We start from the raw sequence: 23,736 nt of genomic DNA on the forward strand, positions 1-23,736 counted from the left end.
AAAACCTATAGTACAATTGAGTATAATTTTCCTAAATATAGTATATAAAATTGTCCAAGTAAAGTATAATAGAAAAAAAATGTGCATTCCATATTCCATATTAACGAGTAATATATGTAAAAAAAGTGTCTCCAATTTTAAAAATTACTTATACGAGTCTCATTATATGCAAATCTACTCCTTATTGCCGAACCGCATAATTAAATCAAATTAGGATTTTTGGATCTAGTTTTTTATGGATGAGATGCGTTTATATATAAATTATTTTCGCCTTCATCACGAGCATATTTTACGTCAACTCGGAGCAAATAAGTCATAAAATATTATGAATATTTAACTTCATTCCAGTAGGTTTTTACTTCATTTCAATATGATTATTACTTCATTCCAGTACATACATACGGTTTTATCGTTGCATACCGTTCTTTCTCTTTGCAATGTCTATCACCGTCGTCACGGCTGGTAACAAAATGGAATGATAGTCTAATTGAATGGTGTAATAAGCACATTGAATGATGTATTAATAAACTATTTGAATGAAGTATGTGCTGAAGCATTTGAAGTACTGCTGAAATGACGTAAAAACTTTGTCCAATGAAGTAATAATGTTATGAATGAAGTAATAAACCTACCGAAAGAAATTATCCTTTTTTAAGTGAATAAAGTAAAAATCCAGTTCAATGAATTCGAATAAAGCATGTGTTGAATCATTTTAAAATCTACTGAAAGTAAGTAAAAATATATTATCATTTCAAGGTATTACGTACCGGAATGAAGTAATAAACCTACTAAAATGAAGTAAAATGAGTTTGTAATAAAGACCGAAATAATTTATACATTAGCGAATCTCATCAAAAAAATTAAGTTTAATAAATAATTTAGTCTCTAGTTCGGTCTTTAAAATTGATTCGATATTGATCATTAACTTTTACTTATCCTTCACATTTAATATATGGCCCCTTCTATAGATTTTAATAAAAAAAATGTATTAGCCCAACAAATGATCAAATACATCAAACCCAATATATCTTTCCCCAAATAAGCCCGATATTATCATCTTCATTTTCCTTCGTCAATTCACTGAACAAACCCCAATCTCCATTTCCGCCGGCGTACGTCTAATCAAATCGCCACTCACTTCATCACAGGTATCGCAGGTTTTCTTTCTTCCTCAATTTTTTTTGCGGAGGGGGCGGTTATGGCTTTTCCGGTCTAACCCTTAGGAAAATTCGACGCTCTTGAATTGAAGCATGAAGCCCAGTTCCACATATTCATTCATAATTTTTGAATAAAATTTAAATTCCATTTTTTTTTCTTAAGGTATCCTCGATTTGTCGTCCCAAATTGCAGTTTATTCAATTGGGAGGTGATGCCTAAATCAAAAAACGAGCCCCCTGCAGTTCGCGTTTATACAGTTTGTGATGAATCAAGGTTTGTCCTTCAGTTTTTTTGTCTTCCCCCTAATTTTATTCGGGAAAGGGGGGATAAATGAAGAAAGTTTTAGTTATTGAGATCAGGATTTTGAGTATTTTGGCTTTGGATGCAGGTACCTGATTGTTAAGAATGTTCCTTCTTTGGGTTGTGGAGATGAGCTCTTGAAGTTGTTCTCTACTTATGGCCCAGTTGCAGAGTAAGTTATTGCATACTTCTGAATGATTTAAGAAGAATAAAATAGAATTTTTAATGGATTTTATGCAGATTGCTTTAGAAAGGTAGTGTTGTTATTGTATGTAAGAAATGAAGAAAGTGTGTACTGTTTTTTCATGGAAATTTGATGTGAAAGTGCAAATAGTAATGGTGTTGTGATTGTTATTATTGGTCAGATGTAAGCCGATGGATGCGGAAGAATGTGAGGCTTATACCGATGTTTATTGGATCAAATTTCATCAACTCAGCAATGCTAGGTGATTTTACCGATTTGATGCTTTGCATTTCATGGATAATTGTGTTCTACGTAATTGAGTAGTTATGTTGCTTAATAAGTCAGTGATTACATACTTAATGCACTTGGTGATTGGGGAAGGGGGTTTCTGTGATTTGTTTTCTTTTGGTAATTGTGTGTAAAATGTATTGGAATATGTATAATATCTGTGGTGATTTGTGTGGAAAAGGGGCATTTTACAATTTATTTATCTTGATTAGTAAGTGTTTATGCATGTATTCTTTTGTGTGGTTTCATATGTGTGCAACATATTGTGTGTTGTTTATAGGTTAGGTTAGGTGCGAGTATTGGTGCATTTGTTATTCTCTGGTTAACGAACTAGCGGTGGTGGTTTGCGTAGAAAATGTCATTTACGATTTGTTTCTTGTGACAAATATGTACATTCGCACTCATTCACGTGTTGGTTTTTCATTATGTGCAGCATATTACGCGTGTAACTTAGGTGCACGTATAGGTGAGTTTTTGCGGGAAAGGCCAGTTTCTCGTTTCAAATGTCTATATACAAGTTCTGTGCATATAATGTATTATGTGCGTTTCAAAAATTTGCCACGTGCAGAGGGTTAATTCTTGAATCTGATGTTGGTGATAGGTTTGCCAAAAGAAAGTTAGACGAGTCTGTTTTTCTAGGAAACCAAATACAAGTGACATATGCACCCGAGTATGAGAGCCTCTCTGACACAAAAGAGAAGTTAGAAGGACGGAGAAAGGAAGTTCTAGCACGTCTTAACCGTAAGTCCAAAGTGACGTGTTCCTTGTTGCTGCAGAGTTCCTCTTATCCATCGCATTGCTTGTGAAACCTTCCAATTTTCTTTCAGCAGGAAGATCTAAAGGCCCTTCGGATTCTAGTAGAGAACCTTCCTCAGCTTCCACTCCTTCGATCAAGGAGTCAGGTCCCCCTACTTCTTCCTTATCCCAAAGGTACTCCTACACTTCGCCCCCTTAGCAATTTTGTTCAAAAATTTCACGTTTCGTGATGTTTGGATATGCCTTGTTCGTTTTTTTAGGAATTTGGGCGAGCCACGGGCTGGTATCACAGTACATGCTTCCTCCAAGCCATTAGTCTCTTCGGATAAGGTTGGTTTATAAGTGAATTTTCTCGGAAGTAAATTGCGTTCGTTTCGAATCCTTCCTTGACTTGAATCCTGGCAGGAATATTTTCCATCAGAATCGATGAATCAAACGGTTAAGTTGGTTAGGGAGAAACTGAATAAGGTGACTAAATTCTCAAATTCCATATCCCCTCTTTCTTTGTATTTTCTTTTTCATTAGTAGTATCAGTTTATAGCTTTTATGATTATTATTATATTCACGTCACAATTTATACAGATAGAATCAAGTTCAGAGCATGGGGTATTGGGGTCTTCCAAGAAGGCGCGTGTCGACAATAGAAGAAGAATCTAGATATATAATGTGGATATAAATATGTATTGTATTTGAATTTTGATCAATGTGGTAATGTGCATGGTTCGAGTTTGCTTATCACAAACTAACCACTGAGGTGGAGTATTTTACCATGCCAAAAGTACATAAACAGACACACAAATTTTCCACACAACAAAAGTATGAATGATTATTTAGGTGTTGGGGGCGCCGCTGACGAGGGCGGAGATGAGAGCGATGGTGAAACCCTTGTTGTCTAGTAAAAAACAGGTGAATTTAGGTGATTTCGTTTTATGGAGAGATTGTTTGTTGCTGCTGTTTTGTACTTGTTGGTTTTTCATTTGTTTGGAGATGCGTTGCCAGATTTTTTTACAGTGGGATTGTGTTTTTTTAGTTGTTTGGATTTTGTGTTGGGATGATAGAGGTATAGTGTGTTATTGTGTTATGAGTTACGATGCTTCAAGATTGTTATTGCCCGTCTGGTTTAGTTTGTTGAGTTTCTAGTTTTTGGGATGTCTGCATTTAGTGAGTTATTGTAGTCTGTTGCTTTAAAATTGTGTTGCTGTTTTATTTGCTTTTGTTTCTATTTCGTGAGAGTTGTATTTTTGGATTAGTTAAGTGGGATTGTGTGTGTGTGTTTTCTCCTTGTTTGGATTTCATGTTGGGATGGGGAATTTAGGTGAGTTAATGTGTTGTGATGTATCAAAATTGTTTCTTCCTGTTTTGTTTCTTGTTGTTTCAGTTTCTTGAAAGTAGCAAGGAAATTCGGTTTATGGTTTTCTTCTTGCTTCGTATTGGGATAATGGGAATTTAATTATGATGCTTCAAAAATTGTTTTTTGCTGTTGTAATTGTTGTTTTTCAGTTTATTTAGTGCTGGATGCATTATCTCTTTACTTGTTTGGATATGTTAGGGTGATTGTGATTTAGGTTGAGTTAATGCATTATGATGCTTCAAATCTGTTTCTTGCTATTTCACTTGCTGTTTTTTCATTTAGTTGAGAGCTGCATTTCTAGATAACTTCAGTGGGATTATGTCTTTTTGTTTTGATTTTGTGCTGGGATGGGGATTTCAATTAGTGCCGGGTTGTAACAATGTAGTAATAAACATTGTTGCTTGATTGAAACGTTGAATTCTGCAGGTAGGATTAACACATAATATGCTGGAGCTGATACACACACATTGGAGGAGACAACCTGTTTGTAAAGTCCGTTGTTTAGGTGTTCCAACTGCTGACATGAATAACATATGCCGGTGCATTGAGGTTCTCACTTTCTCATCGGATTTTGGTGATCATAAGTTCATGGCTTAGTCTTGCTGATGCTTTTGCTACTAGAATTGTGACATCTTGTTCATTTATGACTACCTAACGACTGAGTACTGATCATGCAGGAAAAATCTGGTGGCAAGATTATTTATAGGATGGGCGGAGTGTTGTATCTGTTCCGTGGCAGAAACTATGATCACCAAAGACGGCCTCGCTTCCTGATAATGCTTTGGAAACCGGCTACACCAGTTTATGCGAAGCTTATACAAGATGCCCCCCGAGGGGCTGACGAAGGAAGAAGCAGATGAGTTGAGAATGAAAGGGAAGAGGCTTCTCCCAATCCGTAAATTAGGTACCAACTCATAAAACGTGTATTGCTTCGTATTTTTTCGGAATCTAAAAAACTAGGGCTTATATTTCAAAGACATTAGCTTTTGTCATCTTGTTGATGTTAACTTGCTTTTGTGCCAAATCGGGTCCTTTATAGCAAAAAATGGGGTTTACATTACCCTGGTGAGGATAGATTGCCGAGGGTTGCAACCTAGTGATTACAAGAAGATAGGAGCTAAGTTGAAGGTTTGTATCCGTCTCTTCGCTGCAGTTCAGTATTGTTCTTCCCGAAACAATCTCTCTAATCTCATTTCTCATTCCTTGACTGCAGGAATTGGTGCCCTACGTGCTGCTATCGTTTGATGATGAGCAAATACTGATGCAGAGAGGAAGGGAGTGGAAATCAATGTATCGGAACAAAGTTCCTCGGATATACCTACCTTCTGCTAATGACTCGTCCCCTACAGATCTTTCGGGTTTGTACAAACTATTCTCTTCCTCACAAATGGTTATCGGCATTTTTGTCTAATTGTATTGGTTTTTCGTGCAAATCAGATACGGAGTCGAGGCAGGTAAGCCCTAAGATGATGGCGCTGTGGCAATGGGCCATTGAGTCGGGAAGAGCATCGGTTCTACATGAGGTTAACGTGAGCCTGGACGAGCTTCTTTCGAAGGTGGAGGAGTTTGAGAGCATGTCTCAGGCAATCACACACTCTTATCCCGCCACGATCTATTCGGATGACCGAAGATCGTCACCGGATTCTAGAGCCCTAGTTGGAGAGGATGATGATACGTGATAGGCAATTTGAATAAGCACGGGAGATGGAAAACTTAAATAAGTGGAGCATGGGTGCATGCAACACGGGAGAACAGAGGATTAAATCAACCATGAGCGCGGAGCATGAGAAGAATGTATAGTTAGTTAGATAGTTGTGATGTTGTTATTTCCGTACATGCAGCATCTATATAAGCTGCCTTTCCTTTGTAAACAAATCATTATCGAATTAATAGCTCTTCCCCCGCCTCCTCTCATAGTGCTCTACGCATAGGTACTCTCTCGGTCGCCGTTCCGGTCTCCGGTGACCCTGACTTCGTACCAGATGAGGATGACGACGACGATGATGATTTTAGTGAAGATGAAGATGATGAGTGTTTTGATGCAGTGGAGTCTCAAGTTCCATTAGGATCACTGCCAATAGATCTGTTAGCAATGCAATTCAGCGATGGTGATGAATCTGATTATGAGAATTAGAGATACATATGTAGGATGTATATATACGTATAGCTGTTACCAATTTTGTAATTCGTAATTATTCGTTTATGCATTCTTTTCTCTAGAATGGGGTTGGATTGATGATAAAATTGAAAAAAAAAATTAAAAATAAAAATATCTCTAACGAACATAGCTGAGAATTAGGAAGCGGAGTTTGCAGGAGAAAAAGGTAAAGACCTCCCAGTTCTAGAATCTCTGTTCAAACATTCGTTTCGAGAAGATTCAGGTATCAATTTGAATGCAAATATAAGTCTGCATAGGTGTATGTTCTGCGTCTTTTCTTTCTGGAATTTTAATTACCTTCATTGTGAGCCTTTTTTTACCTTTTCTATGTATAAAGTCTGCATACATTAAATATGTCTATAGTAGTAATATTTGGTGGTGAAATTGGTTTGACTATGCTATCAGCATACATAATTTTTTTCATTTTTCATGTTGGAATTTACTAAGAATGTACACAATTTGGGCAATTTGAAGATAAGATAGCTGTTTTCATGGTTTAATGAACAACCAAATAATACTAGATTTTGATATAATTTTGAAATTTTGATCGTATGTTGCTTGGTGGCCTGTGATGGCAACGGACACGACGGCCCCGAGCTACTGGCTGCAATATGGATTGTGGTGGCTATGATCGTTGCAGCGCTCATTATATGGAGGTATGAAGGGCGCAGCCCGCCCAGTAGCCGTACAAGTGGGGGATCAGAGGAACAAGGGCGCATCTTGGGCAACAAGTTCGAGCTCAATCCATCCTGTTTGGCTGCTTGGTTTTCGGAATGTTGCTTTCTGCACCTTACTAGGATTGATTCTTGCTGATACTATTCTCCATGGTGTTGGCATATTCTACTACTACACGCAGTTAAGGCCATTGCTTTTGAGTTCTTTATCACTTTCGATTTTTTGCAGTTTTTTTAGACTTGGAGAGTGTTCCAATAATTCTGTATTTTCACATAAGTAGCTTAAGGTTTAAGTTAATTTTGTTATATGATAATTCCATTTTGCAGGTGGACATTCACATTGCTCACCATCTATTTTGGGGTATGTCACATAAATTACATTTCCTTGCAAACTCTCATTATATTGCTACTTATTTGATCTTGTAACATACTATATTCACATAAGTTTCTTATGTTCTGTAGATGGCTTCATCTCTCTCCATCCTCGGATGTCGCATTAAAAGGGAGACAAAGGCGGATCATTCCATCGTTGCAGATACAGAGCATGGCCTATTTGTACCACCACAAAAACAAGCTTGAACGACTCTCACAACCCTACTCTTGTACCTCCATCTATCGCAGAATACGCCTTTCAAATAATCTTTCAGGCAGTTTCTGCAAATGCAGTCAATTAGTCTATTTTAAGACAAGAACTTGCAATAAATAAGAATTTTCTTTCTCGTGTTTATCACTTCCTTCTGCTTCCACTTGGTTGTAGATATGTGCTGGGGCTGTCATGCTCACTGATTCAGTGTATTGGCTCGTACTGTACAGCAAAGAAGACAATATATCCTTTGTAAGTAGAATGCTATGATAATACATACTCCTATGGACTATTGATTGTGTAATGTGTATTCTATCCAACACAGCTGGTCGTTTGTATGCATTCCGTCAACGCAGCTGGTATTCTCGGAAAGCCCTTTTCTCTTTCTTTACTTGGACGAGAGCCTGCAAACCATACAGAATTGGTCGTAAACCTAAGTTTGCTTCGAAGATTTATCGACTAAAACAAGTGTGATATTTTCCTTGCAGAGTTTCCCCTTCTTTCGAATTGCATATTTTGCTCTGTGGATCATCCATGCTTGTGTTTCAATGAGGTTTGCATTTCTTTTTCTTAAAAAAAAAGGAAATTAATTGTCTTAGTCATTTTTAATCAAAATATTTGTAGCATTGTTTGACATTAGGTTGAAATTTCTGTGTGTATACCTTCCTAGACTTGTCATCTCTCTCTCTCTCTCTCTCTCACACACACACACTACACTACACTACACTACACTACACTACACTACACTACACTTTATTCTCTTCAATCTATATGCTCATAGTTGATGGACAAATTTGGCAGGTATCTGGGTGTTGGCTTGATGCATATTCCATTATATGGGATCTTCTCTCTTATATTCAAGATTAAGCGACGTTATTTATCAAGATAGCAAGACTGCAACAACAATTGAGGGGAAAAAACTCTTCAAAATATATCCTAGATTCTAGAAGCATAAATTGGCTAATACTGAGTTGTATGTCTAAACAATTTTTTTGTCGTACTCAACTGGCACAAGTATTTCTGTGACTGAAAATTAAGAATGCAAAGTTATATACAAAGACCGCTCTTCTTGCTCTCTCGTCTCTACAGATCTCAATGCTTTTACAGTCACCGGTAGAAAACAAAAATCACAACCATGGTTCTAATTTGGTACAATCGGTCAAGCTTGAACATAGTCTCTGATAAACTGCTCCAACTGAGAGATGTCACCAGTCGAACCAGATGTTTCTGCGACTGAGATTTTGTTGAGGCACTGATGAAATGCAAAAGCTTCTCCAGGTACCCCGAGTGAGTATTCATTAGCAATGTCAGCTGAAGATAATGCTGTTCTTGATGCACGGAGCTTGTCGCTGAGCACAAAACAACAAGTACAGAAGGAAATGAGAAATATGATTCGCAATATAATTTCATTAATTCAAGACAAATACCAAAGCAAGAATGAGTTATATGTATCAAGGCTTCACGCAATAACCTAAAAAACATCTACTCAAAGCTCTGCTATCATCCTTCATTACCTTTCTGATCCAAGCCTTGATATGTCTGTGTATGAATTATTCCAAAGGTGCAAACGCCAATTTGTCCACTTTTAATTAATTCGTTTAGGATGATATTTTCTGGTGATGCTTGGGGACAGGGGAGTTCTTAATCGAGACATCACGGCATACATATCTAACTAGAAGAAGAGCAAATGTGAAAGAGCTGTCGGAAATAATTATCTTACATTTCCTTCTCGAGTTGTTTTCTGATGAAATCTTTTGTATGTGCTGTAACTTTGTCTACCTTGTTGCACAAGAGTAGGAAAGGGATCTTTCTCTTCACAACACTAGCCTTGGTTAAAATATCATAGAGGTACCTGCATGAATAAATACAACAAATATATATAAAAATCAACCCATACCAACATGAGATGAAATTTCGGGCCTGTACGACAATGCTAAAAATCCAAATAGTACGTACTCTGAAGCAGCACGGACATTAGGTAAGAATTCCACAGCATCTACTACAAAAACTATTCCAGCTGCCAGAGGCAAGAATTCATCTAGTTTGGGTCTAAGACGTGAATGCCCAGGAACATCAACAATGTGAACAGGCTTCACTTTTCCCTTCTGCAGCATGTAACCGAATTATATTTAGTTCAACACCTTTGTTATTAAACTTAGGTGAAAAATAATAAATGTGTATTTTGCAAGCTGCATACAGCAAAGTAACATATGGAGTAATTTTGGCATTAGATGATACTTATAATTAATTTAGGCTTGAAAATGATATTGTTGCAAGAGACACTACTTAATCAGTTAAACATGCTCGAAGAATTCATCTAAATTCACTTTTCAGAAGAAATAAAAAGGTGCATCACCTTAGTTGTCTCCGAGTGTAGTACAAATGTATCCTCATTTGGTTCCATTGATGTCATAGTACCTTGATGGGAGGAGCCATCCCGAAGCTGGAACATGAAAATTTTTAATTAAGTAAACCTTAACAGTAGTACAGTACTCGGATTAAAGAAAATAGGAAGAGAATCTAAATCATCTAAAACTCTTTCTTGCATATGTACCTGGTAAAAAAGAACAGTTTTACCACTTCCACTTAATCCAGTGAGCACAATAGTATTCGAAGCCCTACGCTTGAAAAGACGAACTGCAGCCACAGGTATTTCATATAAATGAACAGAGTGAACATACCCATTGTCATGCAACTGACGATACAAACCAGAGCATTAAAAAAACACATGTTTAGTGTGCATTACAAATTTTGCACCAAAAGTTTATACACCGAGGCATTTTTCACCAGAAAATAAGAAGTCATTTTGCCAGAAACTGGTCATCTCTTTAACATTTGCCATATTACACAATGCAGTCAAACTTGAAGCACAACTGTAACGTGATACAAGAGTTACCTATGATGTCTTATCTTGAGAATCATAATTAAACTATTTCATCATAAGACTACCAATTGCTCAAATCTCATTTGAATTTGTTCCATGAAACATAATGAACTAAGCGTTTACACTATTTTTTATTTGATTAAATTACGATCAGCTCATGCTCCAGTGCTCCACTCCACAAGTGAAAATAAATAAAATCACACCGAAACTAGCAAACACCTCAACCCTTACGTCACTAGATTATAGCTCTAACAATGTCAGTCTCAGTCCACCAGCAATTAATCAAACTATATTAAACACAATTTGAAGCTCAAAAGAGAGAGAAAAATCGAAACATACTTATAGAGATTCAACTCGTTCACGTCTTCAAGCTGCCTAAAATTGGCATTGCAATTCAAGTATGGAATTAGGTGATTTTGTATCCACAATTGATTGAATTACTCTAAAGGTGAAATTTCATAATATCGATCACTTAACAACACAGGAGCAATAAGAAGATCGCTATTCGCTTACGACTTATGCACAAACACAATGCCAATTGCCACACGACCAAACAGCTCGAGCAACAGGAAGAAAACAGAATTCAAAAGGTAAAAAAAAAAGTAAAGATTGTTAGGTCAACTTACTGATTAAGAAGAAGAATATAGTGAGAATGACTACTCCGATAGCACCATAGAGCTGCGTTGGCGGGATACTCTGCACAAATTCGTGTGCTTCATTGTGTAACTGCTGCAATTGGATCTTCAGATTCTCCAATTTCTGGTCATCCATTGCTATTAAAAAAATGTTCGATATTATCAGAACTCAGAAATATGTGTATACGATTTGAGCTGTGAAATTCAAGTCGAAAACCTGCAATTTCCTTCCAAATGAACGAATAAAGAAAGTGTTGGTTTCTCCCCAAAATAATAGAAACCCTAATTGGGGAGGGGAGTGGATTCACCACAGCAGGGGGTGCTGTGGTGCAGAAAACGGCGGCGTTTCCTTTCTTTTTTATTTAAGCTTAATAATTTAGTTTAATAATTATTTTGGTTTAACACTTATTTATTGCACTACTCTACCGTAACACCTTTATTCATTCAATTGCTTCATCTCCTATTTGAACAATGATTTTGGCTACTCTACACTTTGCAGAGTAAATATAGCATTTTGTCTCAACTTTATCATCAAACTTTAATCTTTTCAAATTACTTTAACACAAGCTGCATTAACTAATCCAGCTAATCCATAGACCATAGTAAATTATTACGTATTTTCACCACAGCAGGGGGATCCACTCCCAATTGAGGAGATCACGATGCGACGGAGATTGGATCCTAATTCGACCGGTCCGTTTAACTTTTAGGAATTTATTTTGCTATTTTACTTTATATTGTAATTTCTGAGTTTTATTGTGAACCAAGAAAGAAATTATTGTTTCAACTGAGTTGGAAAATCCAAAAAAAAATGAAATGAGAGTCATGAGACTATTTTTTGATGATTTCAAAACATAGTGATGCATGGAAAATAGTTATCTTTTGGCGTCTCTATTTTTTCGAATTCTCTTATTTTATTCTCTAAACTCACAAAATAATAGTACATATAATCTCGTGCCAGAAAACAAAATAATCCACTTAGAGTGTGACGATGAGAGTATGAAATATTTTAATACTCCCTCCATCCCCAATTAAATATCCACATTTAACTCGATACGAGTTTCAAGAAACGTCTACATTAAACTCATGAATATGCATAGTATTTATGGTCTACGAATTAAGGTAAGTAATAAAACTATTATACTCCAAAGAGAATAGAAACACTAAAAACAGAAGATGGGAAATCGGTGTTTCAAATGCAAAAAAAAGAAAAAAAAGTACAAAGGCCATGTTTGGTTGCACGGATGTTGTCTGGGAAAGTAATCTGATTCCTTAAATTTTAAATTCCTGTGTTTATTTCGGTTGTTAATCAAACTGGGAAAGTAATCAAAATCCCAGAACAAGGAAAGTTAGTACAACTTTCCAGGATTCTAAATCCTAACTTTTCTCAGGTATTCTTTTTCCCAGTTTTTGGATTCTTATATATTTAATTATTTAATAAGTTCAATCTTATACAATTATTATTATTATTATTATTAAATAAATAAAATTAAAAATAATTTAAAATTATGAATCTTACTCTACTTAATTTAATTATAATAAATAACTATAAATTACACTATAACTATAATAATAATTATTATTATATTATTATAATATTATAATTATTAATAATTACTAATATAATTATTTAAATTATGTATCATAATACTATTAATAATAAAATGTTATTACCATTTTATAAACTAATTAATTAACAAAGCTTAATGAAATTTTGAAATTATAAATTTTATTCAATTATAATATCAATAAATATTTAAAATTATAAGAATATGCTTATATATAATTATAATAATATAAACTAATAAATGAAGAATATCTTAATTCAATTATTTAAATTATCATTATAATAATAAATAAAATAATAATATATTATATTTTTTTAAATTAATAATTTATTAAAGGAATCTTAATATAATATCAAAATTATTATTATTATTATTTAATCAAATATGAAATTTAAAATCTTGATATTTTTCAAACACAAGAAAGTTAATTTGTTAGGAATCATATTCCAATGATTTATTTTCCTAGGAATCATTTTTCTTGTCAACTTTACTTTCCCGACAATCAAACATGGCCAAAATTCATTAGTGTGGGAAAATAAATCAAAAATTGATCCCACATTTCTTGGTATCAGGGCCCTTAGTCCGAAGTATGAATGGATCAATCCTGACTCAAAGCAAGGAGAAAATGGAGGCAAGAAGGATATACCATATGACCACAATGGTGGGAGTCCTGTTTTGCTTTCCCATCAAACCCTTGAGGAATGGATCGAGATGCACGATGACTCAGAAGACGAAGAAGAGCTTTCCGAAGAGAGGGCCCCACGATTGGTAGCCGTTGTTGATGGCATCAGATATCCCAGCCACAGCCACCACCCCCACCAAGTTTATGATGAGGATGGTGGTTGGAGGGATGAGCAATGTGGTCCACTTGAAGGCATACAGTTCGCTAAATTCCTCGTCATCTGAGGCCTTAGACGTGACCGTGAAGTTGGTGTCTATCCCCGCCAACACCTTCAACTGCCTCTGGATCACCGCAAATAGATGCATTGATATGCCTCCAATCACCCGGAACTGCTCGTTCCTCCACCACTCCTCGATGCTCACCCCGCTCCACCTCAGCTCTAGGATCCCTGTGATGAAGATGGACAGGAACAGGGCGATGAAGAAGAGACAACATAGTGATGCATGGAAAATAATCAGATCTATTTAGCAGATTATTAGACAAATTCTATTCGCGTAATTATCTCATGTATCATGCTCATAACTTGAATTAAACATGAAGTATAATTTAAACCTAAAACATGCTTTTCTACGGAGTATGAATAATACCTTGTTGATTCTCCAAAGAATCGACGATGGCTAGCGCTTCTCCACGTGAAGCGTTGAGTACTAGACCACGGTCTTCTGACTGGGTCCCGAACTGTATTCCAATATCAGTGTGGGTTGATTTCACCGGGATACTAGGACTTGAATAAATAAGACAGAAGCTGACCTCACATAGGAGAGCTGGAGAGAAAAAAAAACATCCTCTACTCTATGTTGGAGTGGACGAAAATTTTGAGAAAAATAATTGTGTATTTTTTTCCCATTTATTCTCTTATTTATATTAAGTTCTTTTTGGGCCCAGATAGGGATCTATGGAAGGTTTTGGATATGAGTTTCCCCAATTTGCTTTTTACTAATTAAATTGAACCCACAATTTAATACAAGCTTTAATTGAAATATTACGAGCAGTCACTACAGAAGTAATATTGAACTCTCCCCATCCAAATCCGAAATTACAAGTATTTCGGGTTTCCGTTTTAACTTTTATTTTCGCGCTTAAGATAAAAATGTCCATTATAACAGACATTAATTAATTAACTTCTTATAAATTCCAAGAGTGGGCTTAGCATGAAACACTTATTTATTATTCAGAGAGTAATCAAACTCCAACTAGCTAGGTTCCGAATAATAAAACCTTGTTTCGCGCTCCTCTTGAGGACATTATCAAACGAGACTCACCTCACACACGATTCAACATAATAGCAATCCTAGCACCGCTAGATATTTATCACCACTACCCAATATATCAGGATTATTGGGTTGCGAAAAACCCGCATCATTTGATAAGTCAAAGCAGTGCATAATCAATACTGTATGCTCAATGCTAACATACATTGATTAAGAAACAAACACTTATCAAGACCTCGTCTTTCAGTAGATAGCATAAAAACTCGTCTCGCTGTTAGATCCATTCAATGCTTTACTACACCAATGTCATCTTATTTCAGTAAGACTTAGAAATATGCGGACTGACATTGCAACCTTTCACGATGGGTAGTCTAATTCCATCTAGGTTATGAAATTCTTCTTTTTATTTGTTTAGAACTGACCGTGTTACCTAAAAGTGGACGTCGCCCACAACCGGTCTACTAAAATAAAGACTAAGACTTTATTAAGTTACTTATACATTTAAACATGCAATAAACACCCATTAAATGTAAAACATAACAACATTATGACAAAAATAATCTGTTTTATTTATTGGAAAATAAAATAAGAGTTTTACAGCATTCAATTACTTGAAAGGTGATTTCTAGTATACAAACTCTAAACACACTGCGTGCCCAAACTTCTTCAACTATGTCGATCATGAGTTGAAGATGGACTTGTCAGTTGCGAATGTTCTCCTCTGCCTATAATCTCTCATTTCTTTGGACTTGAGCATTATCCATGCTCAACTTAGTTTTTTAAGACCGTGAAAGTCAACACAAGAAGCTTCCGTTTGGGACCAAGTCTAGCGCCTTCTAAACCCTAAATATCACCCGTTGAAAAGTTGTCATAAAATGACTTCAAAAGATGGTAATATAAGAGGTTGTACTCGATCACATTGTACATTGTTAGTTCCAAACCTCCTGATGTACGGCATGATAAAGGCTGAGAAGCTTCTATGATAGTTGAAAGATTTACTTAACCATGATTTGTTTGATTCAAGCAATTCATCACCATCATGATTTTTATTTTACAACATTTTCCTGATTATTAATAAAATCGGATATTTGGAATAAATAGTAGTACGACCTTAACACGCTGACCCCCGCCGCCGGTTTTGGCCGACCAACCAAACATTCCTAGTCAGCTCCCAATATATATATAATACTCTCCATATTCATCTCTCTCAAACGCAATTCCTCCTTCATTTTCCTTTTTCTTTTTAACAGAATTGGCGTCAAAGATTCTCAGGTGATGAATTTATTATCAGATCTGTAAATTTATGGATTTGCCTGCTCTTTTTGTCGTTTAATTTTCGGTATTTTTGTGATTCCTAATTTGTTCTTCATCTGTTCGGATCCAATTGGAATCTCGTTTTTTTTTGTCGACTTAATCAATCATTCACCCCTCTTGTTTTTTATCTGCGGTTTCTTTTGAGATCTGATGTATTTCTGCGATTGATTCAAATAAAATTAACAACTTGGAAAATTCATATATCGTGACTTTTTTAGCAATCATAGAATATAAAAAGAAGTGAATGAAAGACTTTTTTTTGTTCGTTTCAATGTGTATTTTGCTTTTGACTATCATGAATTGCTCAGTGGTTTCTCTGAAGATTTTCGATATTTTTTTAGATATGATTGAATATTTAACTTGTACTCATTTTATAGAAGGTTTCGGAAAACATTGAATTTTTGAAAACTTTTTCAGGATACAGCTTTCTAAGCTCTAGAGATGTTAGAGCAGTTACTCATATTTACAAGAGGAGGTTTAATCCTCTGGACATGCAAAGAGCTTGGGAATGCTCTTAGAGGATCGCCTATCGATACCTTGATAAGGTCCTGCCTTTTGGAGGAAAGGTCAGGCTCTGCATCGTACAATTATGATGCGCCGGGTGCTTCATACACTCTTAAGTGGACATTTCACAATGATCTAGGGCTTGTTTTTGTTGCTGTGTATCAGCGTATTCTCCATCTATTGTACGTTGACGATCTGCTTTCTATGGTTAAGAAAGAGTTCTCGGAGATTTATGATCCAAAGCGGACGTCATACAACGACTTTGATGATATATTTCTACAGCTTAAGAAGGAAGCTGAGGCTCGTGCAGAGGAAATGAAAAAATCAAAGCAAGTGGGCAAGCCTATGAACAATAACCTTGCCAGGAAGCTAGGAAATGTGCAAAATGGAAACATGGATGGAGGTAATAAAAAAAAGAGTGGAGGTGAACCGGGAAATGATCGTGACGGTGACAATAGCAAAGGGCGTCCTTTAGAAAATGGAAATATTAGCAATAATCATATTGGGAAAGGGGAAGCAACTATTAAGGTTAAAAATAATGGAAAAGAGAATGGTGTTTCCAATACTGGTGCTTTTGATGTAAATAAGCTACAGAAGCTTAGGTCGAAAGGTGGAAAAAAAACTGAAACTGTACCTAACAAGGTTTCCAAAGAGGAGCCTAAAAAGATTACTAAAAAGAACAGAGTTTGGGATGATTCACCCAAAGAGGCAAAATTAGATTTCACTGATCCAGGGAGTGAGAATGTGGAGGAGCAGCACATATCAGTTGTAGCTGCAGATCAAGGGGAGAGTATGATGGACAAAGAGGAGATTGTTAGCAGTGAAAGCGAAAGCGAGGAGGAAGAGACATCAAAGGATAACAAGGTTGATGGAAAGAAGAAAGGAGGGTGGTTTTCATCCATGTTCCAGAGGTACATCATCTGACTTTGACCTGAACTGAACTAAATTTATTTCTCAACAACTTATAACTGGTTAAATCTATTGAATGCTATATGTAACACTTGGTAAATGTTGCCAGGGCTGATTGTTCTTCAATATGTACATCCTTCATTTAGTTATGTGTAGGGAAGGTAAATGAGTAATAGGTCGGGTAGGTTATGGAGTTCTAGTCAAGATGTACTCTTCCATGCATTTTACTGATCAATACGTTTATGAGAGTGCGATTGTATCTTTTTTAGGCTGAACTATTTATGATCATACTGCATTCCAAGCAAATACTGCTAATCTTTTGTGCTTCAATTTGTACAAATAAAATTTTGGTGATGTTATATATTACAACTTGGATGTGTAATTGCTACAATATTGTGTTTCTTTTCTATAAAAGATATCTTATGATCCTTTTTTTTTCCTGATTCAGTATTGCGGGCAAAGCAAATTTGGAGAATTCTGACCTAGAACCAGCTCTTAAAGCTCTTAAGGACAGACTTATGACCAAGAATGTGGTAAGTTTCTGATGGTGTCTTATCCATGAATGGGATCTATGACATGAAAACTGGTTTCTAATACAAGTTAGCATTTATTTTGCATAAAGTGTTTGTTAGCATGTTTCTGCACTTACTTTGAATGATCGCTGGCAGGCAGAGGAAATTGCTGAGAAACTTTGTGAATCAGTGGCCTCAAGTCTTGAGGGCAAAAGGCTAGCTTCTTTCACAAGAATCTCATCAACAGTTCAGGTATCTATGAATATCTGAAGCTCTTCTTCTAATCAACAATTTAAGGCTAAGTGGAAAAACATCCACCTCTATATGGACAAAAGGGCATATTTGCAGCTCTCTATTTCTCAAGATTCACTCAGAGAATTTTATTAGTGATTTAATGGTCACATGATTCTTCCAGGCTGCTATGGAAGATGCACTTACCCGCATTTTAACTCCTAGGCGCTCAATTGATATTTTGAGGGATGTTCATGCTGCAAAGGAGCAAGGGAAACCTTATGTTGTAGTTTTTGTTGGAGTTAATGGTGTAGGGAAATCTACCAATCTTGCTAAGGTTGTTCACATCCAATTCAAATGAATGATTTGACCAACTTCGCACTTTTCTTATGGTTTTCCCATGTGGCTTTGGCAGGTTGCCTACTGGCTTCAACAACATAATGTTAATGTTATGATGGCTGCCTGCGACACATTCAGATCAGGTGCCGTGGAGCAGCTGCGTACCCATGCACGAAGACTCCAGGTATATTGTAGTATCACACTTATATTACCTGTGCTATACGTCTTAACTGAAATAGCTCTAACTGGAATGGCATATGATCTTGCAACCACCAGATTCCCATATTTGAGAAAGGTTATGAGAAGGATCCAGCAATTGTGGCAAAGGAAGCTATCCAGGAGGCCAGTCGAAATGGTTCAGATGTTGTTCTGGTGGATACAGCTGGACGAATGCAGGTACTTTTTCTGCTTTTCATGTGCATATTGATATTTTGCTACAGTTTAGTTAATGTTAAAAGATGCCTGTATGCTTCTTGAGTGTATCATGTTTGGAATTACTACATGATCTTATCTTTGACTCCCAAGCTGCTGCATCGTGTTATCTCGAGTGCATTTTCCTGCCAAATGCATATTCATGGAGATATTTTTGTATCTTGCAGGATAACGAACCACTGATGCGAGCTCTGTCAAAGCTCATCTACGTCAACAGTCCAGACCTGATTCTGTTTGTTGGCGAGGCACTTGTGGGGAACGATGCTGTTGATCAGTTGTCGAAGTTCAACCAGGTTGTTTACTTGTTCCTTTCAATTTGTTCATAATACTACTTACTCATATGGAAATTAACCGGCCAATGTCCTTGAATTTGTTCAGAAACTAGGTGACCTCTCACCCTCACCAGATCCCCGACTGATCGACGGAATCCTGCTGACCAAGTTCGACACTATTGATGACAAGGTGTGTGATTGTTTTATTTAGCATGACATAATAATTGCAACCAAATTTATTTACTCATAAAAAATAAAAATGATATAGGTGGGAGCTGCATTATCCATGGTTTACATATCTGGTGCACCTGTGATGTTTGTTGGATGTGGGCAATCCTATACTGATTTGAAGAAGCTCAATGTGAAGTCTATCGTGAAAACGCTTCTCAAATAGTAGGATCATATCCTTGCTTGCTTTTGCTTTCTCCTATTTCACTTGGATTTCCATCTACTATGTTTGTTTCTCAAGCTTAACCCTGTTATATTACTACTACTACTAATGAAGTTGGTTTGTTTCTTTCTCATCCTCTCCTCTTCCTCGCCCTCTCTCATCTTCAAATCTCGTGGCAGATAGGGCGAAAGTCGAGACTTTTTAAGAATTTAGATTGCTTTAAATTGCATGTTTCCCTCCAGAACACAACTTCGACTTGAACTTAAAAGAACGATTACAATCTTATTTTTGCTTTATCGAGTGATGAAACAAAAAAAATGCATACGAGAAGAAACTTGAAACGAGAGAAAGTCGAGATGAGAAGAGAAATGTGAGGGTGTCTCCACTGGCGGCCGTCCTGTTCGCCCGTCGGCGGACGTCCGGTCTCCACTGGCGGCTGTCCCGTTCGCCCGTCGGCGACGTCCGACCGGTCGTCCGCCGTAGTGAGCGGGACGTCCGCCCACGCCCGTCCCGAGTGCCCCTGCCATGGGCTCGCCCCTCGCGTTGACGTCCGACCGGACGTCTGCCACTGTGGCGAAGGTCGGACGTTCGACATTTAATTTTTTTTTTTTTTTAATAAACTCTATAAATAGGGCTCCTCCAACTTCATTTCATTCACACCACTTGTGTTGACAAGTTTCTCTCTCTAAATCTACAAATTTCATTTCTACTACAATGGAATACAATAGAAATTCCCCCACCACGAGCGGAGGAAACACACCCTCGATTCCCATCGGATCGGAGGGAAATTTTGCGGGGATGAATCCCCAAATGGCGGGGATGAATCCCCAAATTATGTAATTTTTTTTAATGTAATTTTTTTAATGAAGTTTTTGAATTTTCCCGTATTTCGTTTCGACGTATTAATAATTCCGTAAATTGAATAATTGTGGGAAGGGCTAGTGGAAGTCCTAGTGGGAGGGGCTAGTGCAGTGGGAAGGGCTAGTGATGTGGCAGTGGAATGGGAAGGGCTAGTGCTGACGTGGCAGACAGTTTTTATGGGAAGGGCTAGTGGAGGTCCTAATGGGAGGGGCGCCACCGGAGACACCCTGAGTTGATAACTAAGCTTTAGAGCAATCCCCTTCGAACATTTTAACTTCACGAGCAATCTTTGATAACCATCGTCTTTAATCGTACCCTCGAATTTGATCCAATGAAGTGATGTATCCTTACATAGCAAGAGATTGTACAAATGATCTAAGGAGGCGTGCGTTCGGTTTGCAAGATTGTATCCGAGATTAAATTTGTAGTGTGTTTGGTTCCCTTATAATTAAAATAATTTCACAATTCAATCCTAGATTATATTTTGATGCTAAAATGCATCAAAGTTTTGCGGGAACAACATTTATAGTGTGTTGAGAGCACGAGAAAACTACAAGTTTTTTTACGGGAATGAGCGTTATAGCGTTACTATTAGGACATTGACGAGATATGATCTTCAACTATAATTCCAGTAAATCCAATCACATATTGTTCCAATAAATAATTTCCAACTAAAAATTGTTAATAAATTATACTCCACGTACCGCTTCAATATTTCAAAATTACACAATATCATATGAACCATATGAACCTTAATTTACACAAAATTGCTCTACTAATTTAATTTAGCCTTAATTTATATTTTTCAACCATCATATGAACCTTAAAATAATCATGATTGTGCACAATATCAAGCATCTTATATTCTTGTGTTACCTACCATACGGCAATTGGCTATACAATAGTCATATTTTGTCAAAATTAATATATGTAGAAATGTGGCTTTGTTTTGAACAATATAAATCAATTCAAAATTTCTACTCATATAACAATACCAAAGGTCATTGTTATTAATAAATAATTATGTACTCATTTGATTTGTGGTCATCAATCGAATGAGAGTGATCTAATAGTATTTATTAAAATGCTCGATTTGGTTAGTGTAAAATTTTACCATGCACAATGTGTTAATTGATTAATTGATTTTAAAATAAGTCAACGACATACTATATTTTTAGCTACTCGTAGGCACAGTATGGATAATATGGTTTAAGTAGGGTGACAATTTTTTATTTGACACAAAAATCTTACAAAAACACTTATAATTAAAATTATTTTGTTTGGGTTATGTCTTATTGGTTATGTCTTATTGGTTTCATGTTCTTATCGGGTTAACCTGTCAGTATCTTGATAATATTGAGATTGGTTGGGTTTGGATAATCTATTTCAAAAATAAAACTATTATGTCAGTGATTTTTATTTTATTTTTTAAAAATATGTACTTTAGTTATATTCTCTTGGTTCGTGTAATTCAAGTTTGAAAATCATGTTTAATCATTTAAATCAGGCTTAAAATTTGTAAATCGGGTTTAAAAGTCATGTTTAATCTTGTAAAATCGTATTTTAATTGAAATTAGATATATTCGTGTAAATCAGGTTCAGGTCGTTATCATATTGTGAGCGTTTCATGTCAATCCATATGATATTGTGTCGTTAACAAATTCGTGTTGCGTGTGAGTCTGTTCACATTTGAAGGTAGCAGATCGAGTTTGTAATCGGATTGAGATTTTTCTTAACATGTCGAGTTCAAATTAGGCTTTATTGATATGAGTCAGATTGACCCAACATGATTTTGACACCCCTAGATTTACAAATTGAATTGATTAATAAAATTATCTGTACAAATTGGATTGGTTTATAAAAGTTTTAAGTAATTTATAATAATTATTTTATTATGACCTCATAACTAAAATATGTCAATTGTAATATAGCTGCAAAACTTTATATACAAAATAACAATTATCATTCACAAACCTTTATCATTTATTCCCAACATTTTCAAGTCAAATTCAGTCAGATATGTTTATGTTTCTACATTAAAAGCAATTAACAACCTTAAAATTTGAATAAGACTAATGATGACTCGAAACGGCTCATTGATTTTCGCTAATTTCAAATACTAACATTTACAAACCAAAAGTCCAAAACCATGTTAGATTGTTATAAATAGGGCAGATACACACCATGATATTGTGCAACAAAACTCTCTCCCTCTCTCTTTATCTTTAGATATGGATTTGTGCAAATTCATCCTTCTTAGCCTGGCTCTGGTTCATTTCATGAGCTTTTCCGAAGCCCGAGAATTCCATGTCGTCGACAACAAGGCTTCATGGCAGATTCCCTCCTCTCCCGACACCTACGAAAAATGGGCCGAAAAAAACCGCTTTCTAATCGGCGATTCCATCGGTACTCACCAACGTCTCATTTTTTTTTATGTATAATCATTTCATATTAATTTCTTTCAAATTAAAAATCTCAGCATATCATGGTAGCAAGACCATTTGTTTACTCACTACAGTCTCATTTTCATATATAATCTTTTTTTATAAAATCTTTTTTTATTATTATTAATTTCATGCTTTAAGTTTAAAAATCTATCTTTTTTTATTATTATTAATTTCATGCTTTAAGTTTAAAAATCTCACCAGATCACGGTAGCAACACTACTTTACCGCTTATTATTATTTTGTGGTATTGTCTGTTATAGTTTTCAAGTACGACAAAAAGTTAGATTCGGTGGTGGAAGTGAGCGGAGCAGACTACAAAACATGCAGCAGATCACACCCCATCAAATCCTATAACGATGGAAATACCAAAATTACCCTCGACAAGTCCGGCCCCGTTTTCTTGATCAGCGGCGCCGACGGCCACTGCGAGAAGGGGCAGAAGGTGGAGATGAGAGTTCTCTCCGCCAACCACCACCCTGCTGCGGCTCCCTCTCCATCTGTTCGAAATGGCAGCCACCACCATGCCCCCGCCCCTGCTCCCGCGCATCACAGTGGCAGTGAGATGCTTCGAGCCGGTGTTTTCGTTGGCGCTGCGATGGCAATAATGTTTGCTCTTGTTTAGGGTTTTGGAATGGATTTGTTAGTAAAAGTTTGGTTGTTTGTTTCATGAATGGTATGTTCCGTACTTTTTCAATATGTATCTAATTATTTGCGTTAAGTTTTACTGATTTTGATTTTTTTAACACAAAATATCAACTATACACGTTATTATTGTTTTCCTTAATTAGATGTGAAAATCCAATTTTAATTTGAAATTCGAATTTCAAATAAACAGTTTCTCAAAGTCATAATCGTAATTAGTTTGATATGTTCCAGATTTAATTATTATAATCGCTATCACGGTGATTTTGCTATAATTAAAATGTTTAATCAGTCATCTCACAAATCTGTGTCTCGTTCTGTCTAATTATTATTTTTTGACTATTTTAATTTTTTAATTTTATTTGTTATAAACATAGTAGTAAATTTTAATTTCAGCGTTGTATCCTTTTGGTTTGATTTGAATGATTACGTCATTAATTTAGTAATTGT

The 23,736-nt window shown here is 36.0% G+C and overlaps 5 protein-coding genes and 2 pseudogenes across 8 annotated transcripts; 5 read left to right on the forward strand and 2 right to left on the reverse strand.

Annotated features, from left to right (window-relative positions):
- The first annotated feature begins 1,000 nt into the window (after nucleotides 1–1,000).
- LOC125192258 (uncharacterized) lies at nucleotides 1,001–4,587 on the forward strand. 3 transcript variants are annotated; one of them, XM_048089781.2, is made up of 10 exons: nucleotides 1,001–1,148; nucleotides 1,321–1,431; nucleotides 1,547–1,630; nucleotides 1,824–1,904; nucleotides 2,532–2,671; nucleotides 2,758–2,860; nucleotides 2,947–3,016; nucleotides 3,092–3,154; nucleotides 3,269–3,592; nucleotides 4,464–4,587. In XM_048089781.2, the coding sequence occupies exons 2-9, from the start codon at nucleotides 1,370–1,372 to the stop codon at nucleotides 3,341–3,343; spliced, it is 678 nt and encodes a 225-aa protein (XP_047945738.1). In that variant the 5' UTR covers nucleotides 1,001–1,148; nucleotides 1,321–1,369; the 3' UTR covers nucleotides 3,344–3,592; nucleotides 4,464–4,587. The 3 variants fall into 3 exon arrangements, with proteins under 3 accessions (XP_047945738.1, XP_047945740.1, XP_047945739.1); XM_048089783.2 differs by having other exon boundaries at nucleotides 2,761–2,860; XM_048089782.2 differs by having other exon boundaries at nucleotides 1,351–1,431.
- Nucleotides 4,588–4,720: 133 nt separating this feature from the next.
- Nucleotides 4,721–5,951, forward strand: LOC148927257 (CRS2-associated factor 2, chloroplastic-like). The gene is made up of 4 exons (XM_089069944.1): nucleotides 4,721–4,941; nucleotides 5,077–5,165; nucleotides 5,251–5,395; nucleotides 5,475–5,951. Exons 1-4 carry the CDS (start codon nucleotides 4,842–4,844, stop codon nucleotides 5,714–5,716), a joined length of 576 nt encoding a protein of 191 aa, XP_088926070.1. The 5' UTR covers nucleotides 4,721–4,841; the 3' UTR covers nucleotides 5,717–5,951.
- Nucleotides 5,952–6,376: 425 nt separating this feature from the next.
- On the forward strand, nucleotides 6,377–8,534 carry LOC125194676 (uncharacterized; annotated as a pseudogene). Its single transcript, XR_016137721.1, has 4 exons — nucleotides 6,377–7,050; nucleotides 7,197–7,230; nucleotides 7,332–8,005; nucleotides 8,254–8,534. The product of XR_016137721.1 is annotated as an uncharacterized LOC125194676 (transcript).
- On the reverse strand, nucleotides 8,459–11,314 carry LOC125192257 (uncharacterized). Its single transcript, XM_048089780.2, has 7 exons — nucleotides 11,189–11,314; nucleotides 10,963–11,109; nucleotides 10,007–10,089; nucleotides 9,809–9,895; nucleotides 9,409–9,557; nucleotides 9,173–9,304; nucleotides 8,459–8,801 (listed from the first exon to the last, which is right to left on the reverse strand). The coding sequence occupies exons 2-7, from the start codon at nucleotides 11,105–11,107 to the stop codon at nucleotides 8,612–8,614; spliced, it is 786 nt and encodes a 261-aa protein (XP_047945737.1). The 5' UTR covers nucleotides 11,108–11,109; nucleotides 11,189–11,314; the 3' UTR covers nucleotides 8,459–8,611.
- A 1,765-nt stretch (nucleotides 11,315–13,079) lies between these two features.
- LOC148927258 (cellulose synthase A catalytic subunit 7 [UDP-forming] pseudogene) lies at nucleotides 13,080–15,359 on the reverse strand (annotated as a pseudogene).
- Nucleotides 15,360–15,413: 54 nt separating this feature from the next.
- Nucleotides 15,414–19,469, forward strand: LOC125195791 (uncharacterized). The gene is made up of 10 exons (XM_048094023.2): nucleotides 15,414–15,704; nucleotides 16,164–17,161; nucleotides 17,608–17,692; nucleotides 17,828–17,923; nucleotides 18,087–18,239; nucleotides 18,318–18,425; nucleotides 18,518–18,637; nucleotides 18,841–18,966; nucleotides 19,052–19,135; nucleotides 19,214–19,469. Exons 2-10 carry the CDS (start codon nucleotides 16,188–16,190, stop codon nucleotides 19,337–19,339), a joined length of 1,872 nt encoding a protein of 623 aa, XP_047949980.1. The 5' UTR covers nucleotides 15,414–15,704; nucleotides 16,164–16,187; the 3' UTR covers nucleotides 19,340–19,469.
- Nucleotides 19,470–22,416: 2,947 nt separating this feature from the next.
- Nucleotides 22,417–23,368, forward strand: LOC125191909 (mavicyanin-like). The gene is made up of 2 exons (XM_048089342.2): nucleotides 22,417–22,603; nucleotides 22,905–23,368. The coding sequence occupies exons 1-2, from the start codon at nucleotides 22,429–22,431 to the stop codon at nucleotides 23,264–23,266; spliced, it is 537 nt and encodes a 178-aa protein (XP_047945299.2). The 5' UTR covers nucleotides 22,417–22,428; the 3' UTR covers nucleotides 23,267–23,368.
- The last annotated feature ends 368 nt before the right edge of the window (nucleotides 23,369–23,736 follow it).

The sequence above is a fragment of the Salvia hispanica genome, chromosome 4 (genome assembly GCF_029641045.1).
Source record: "Salvia hispanica isolate PSC_SH4W2 chromosome 4, Shi_PSC_v1, whole genome shotgun sequence".
In the NCBI taxonomy this organism is placed as follows: Eukaryota; Viridiplantae; Streptophyta; class Magnoliopsida; order Lamiales; family Lamiaceae; genus Salvia; species Salvia hispanica.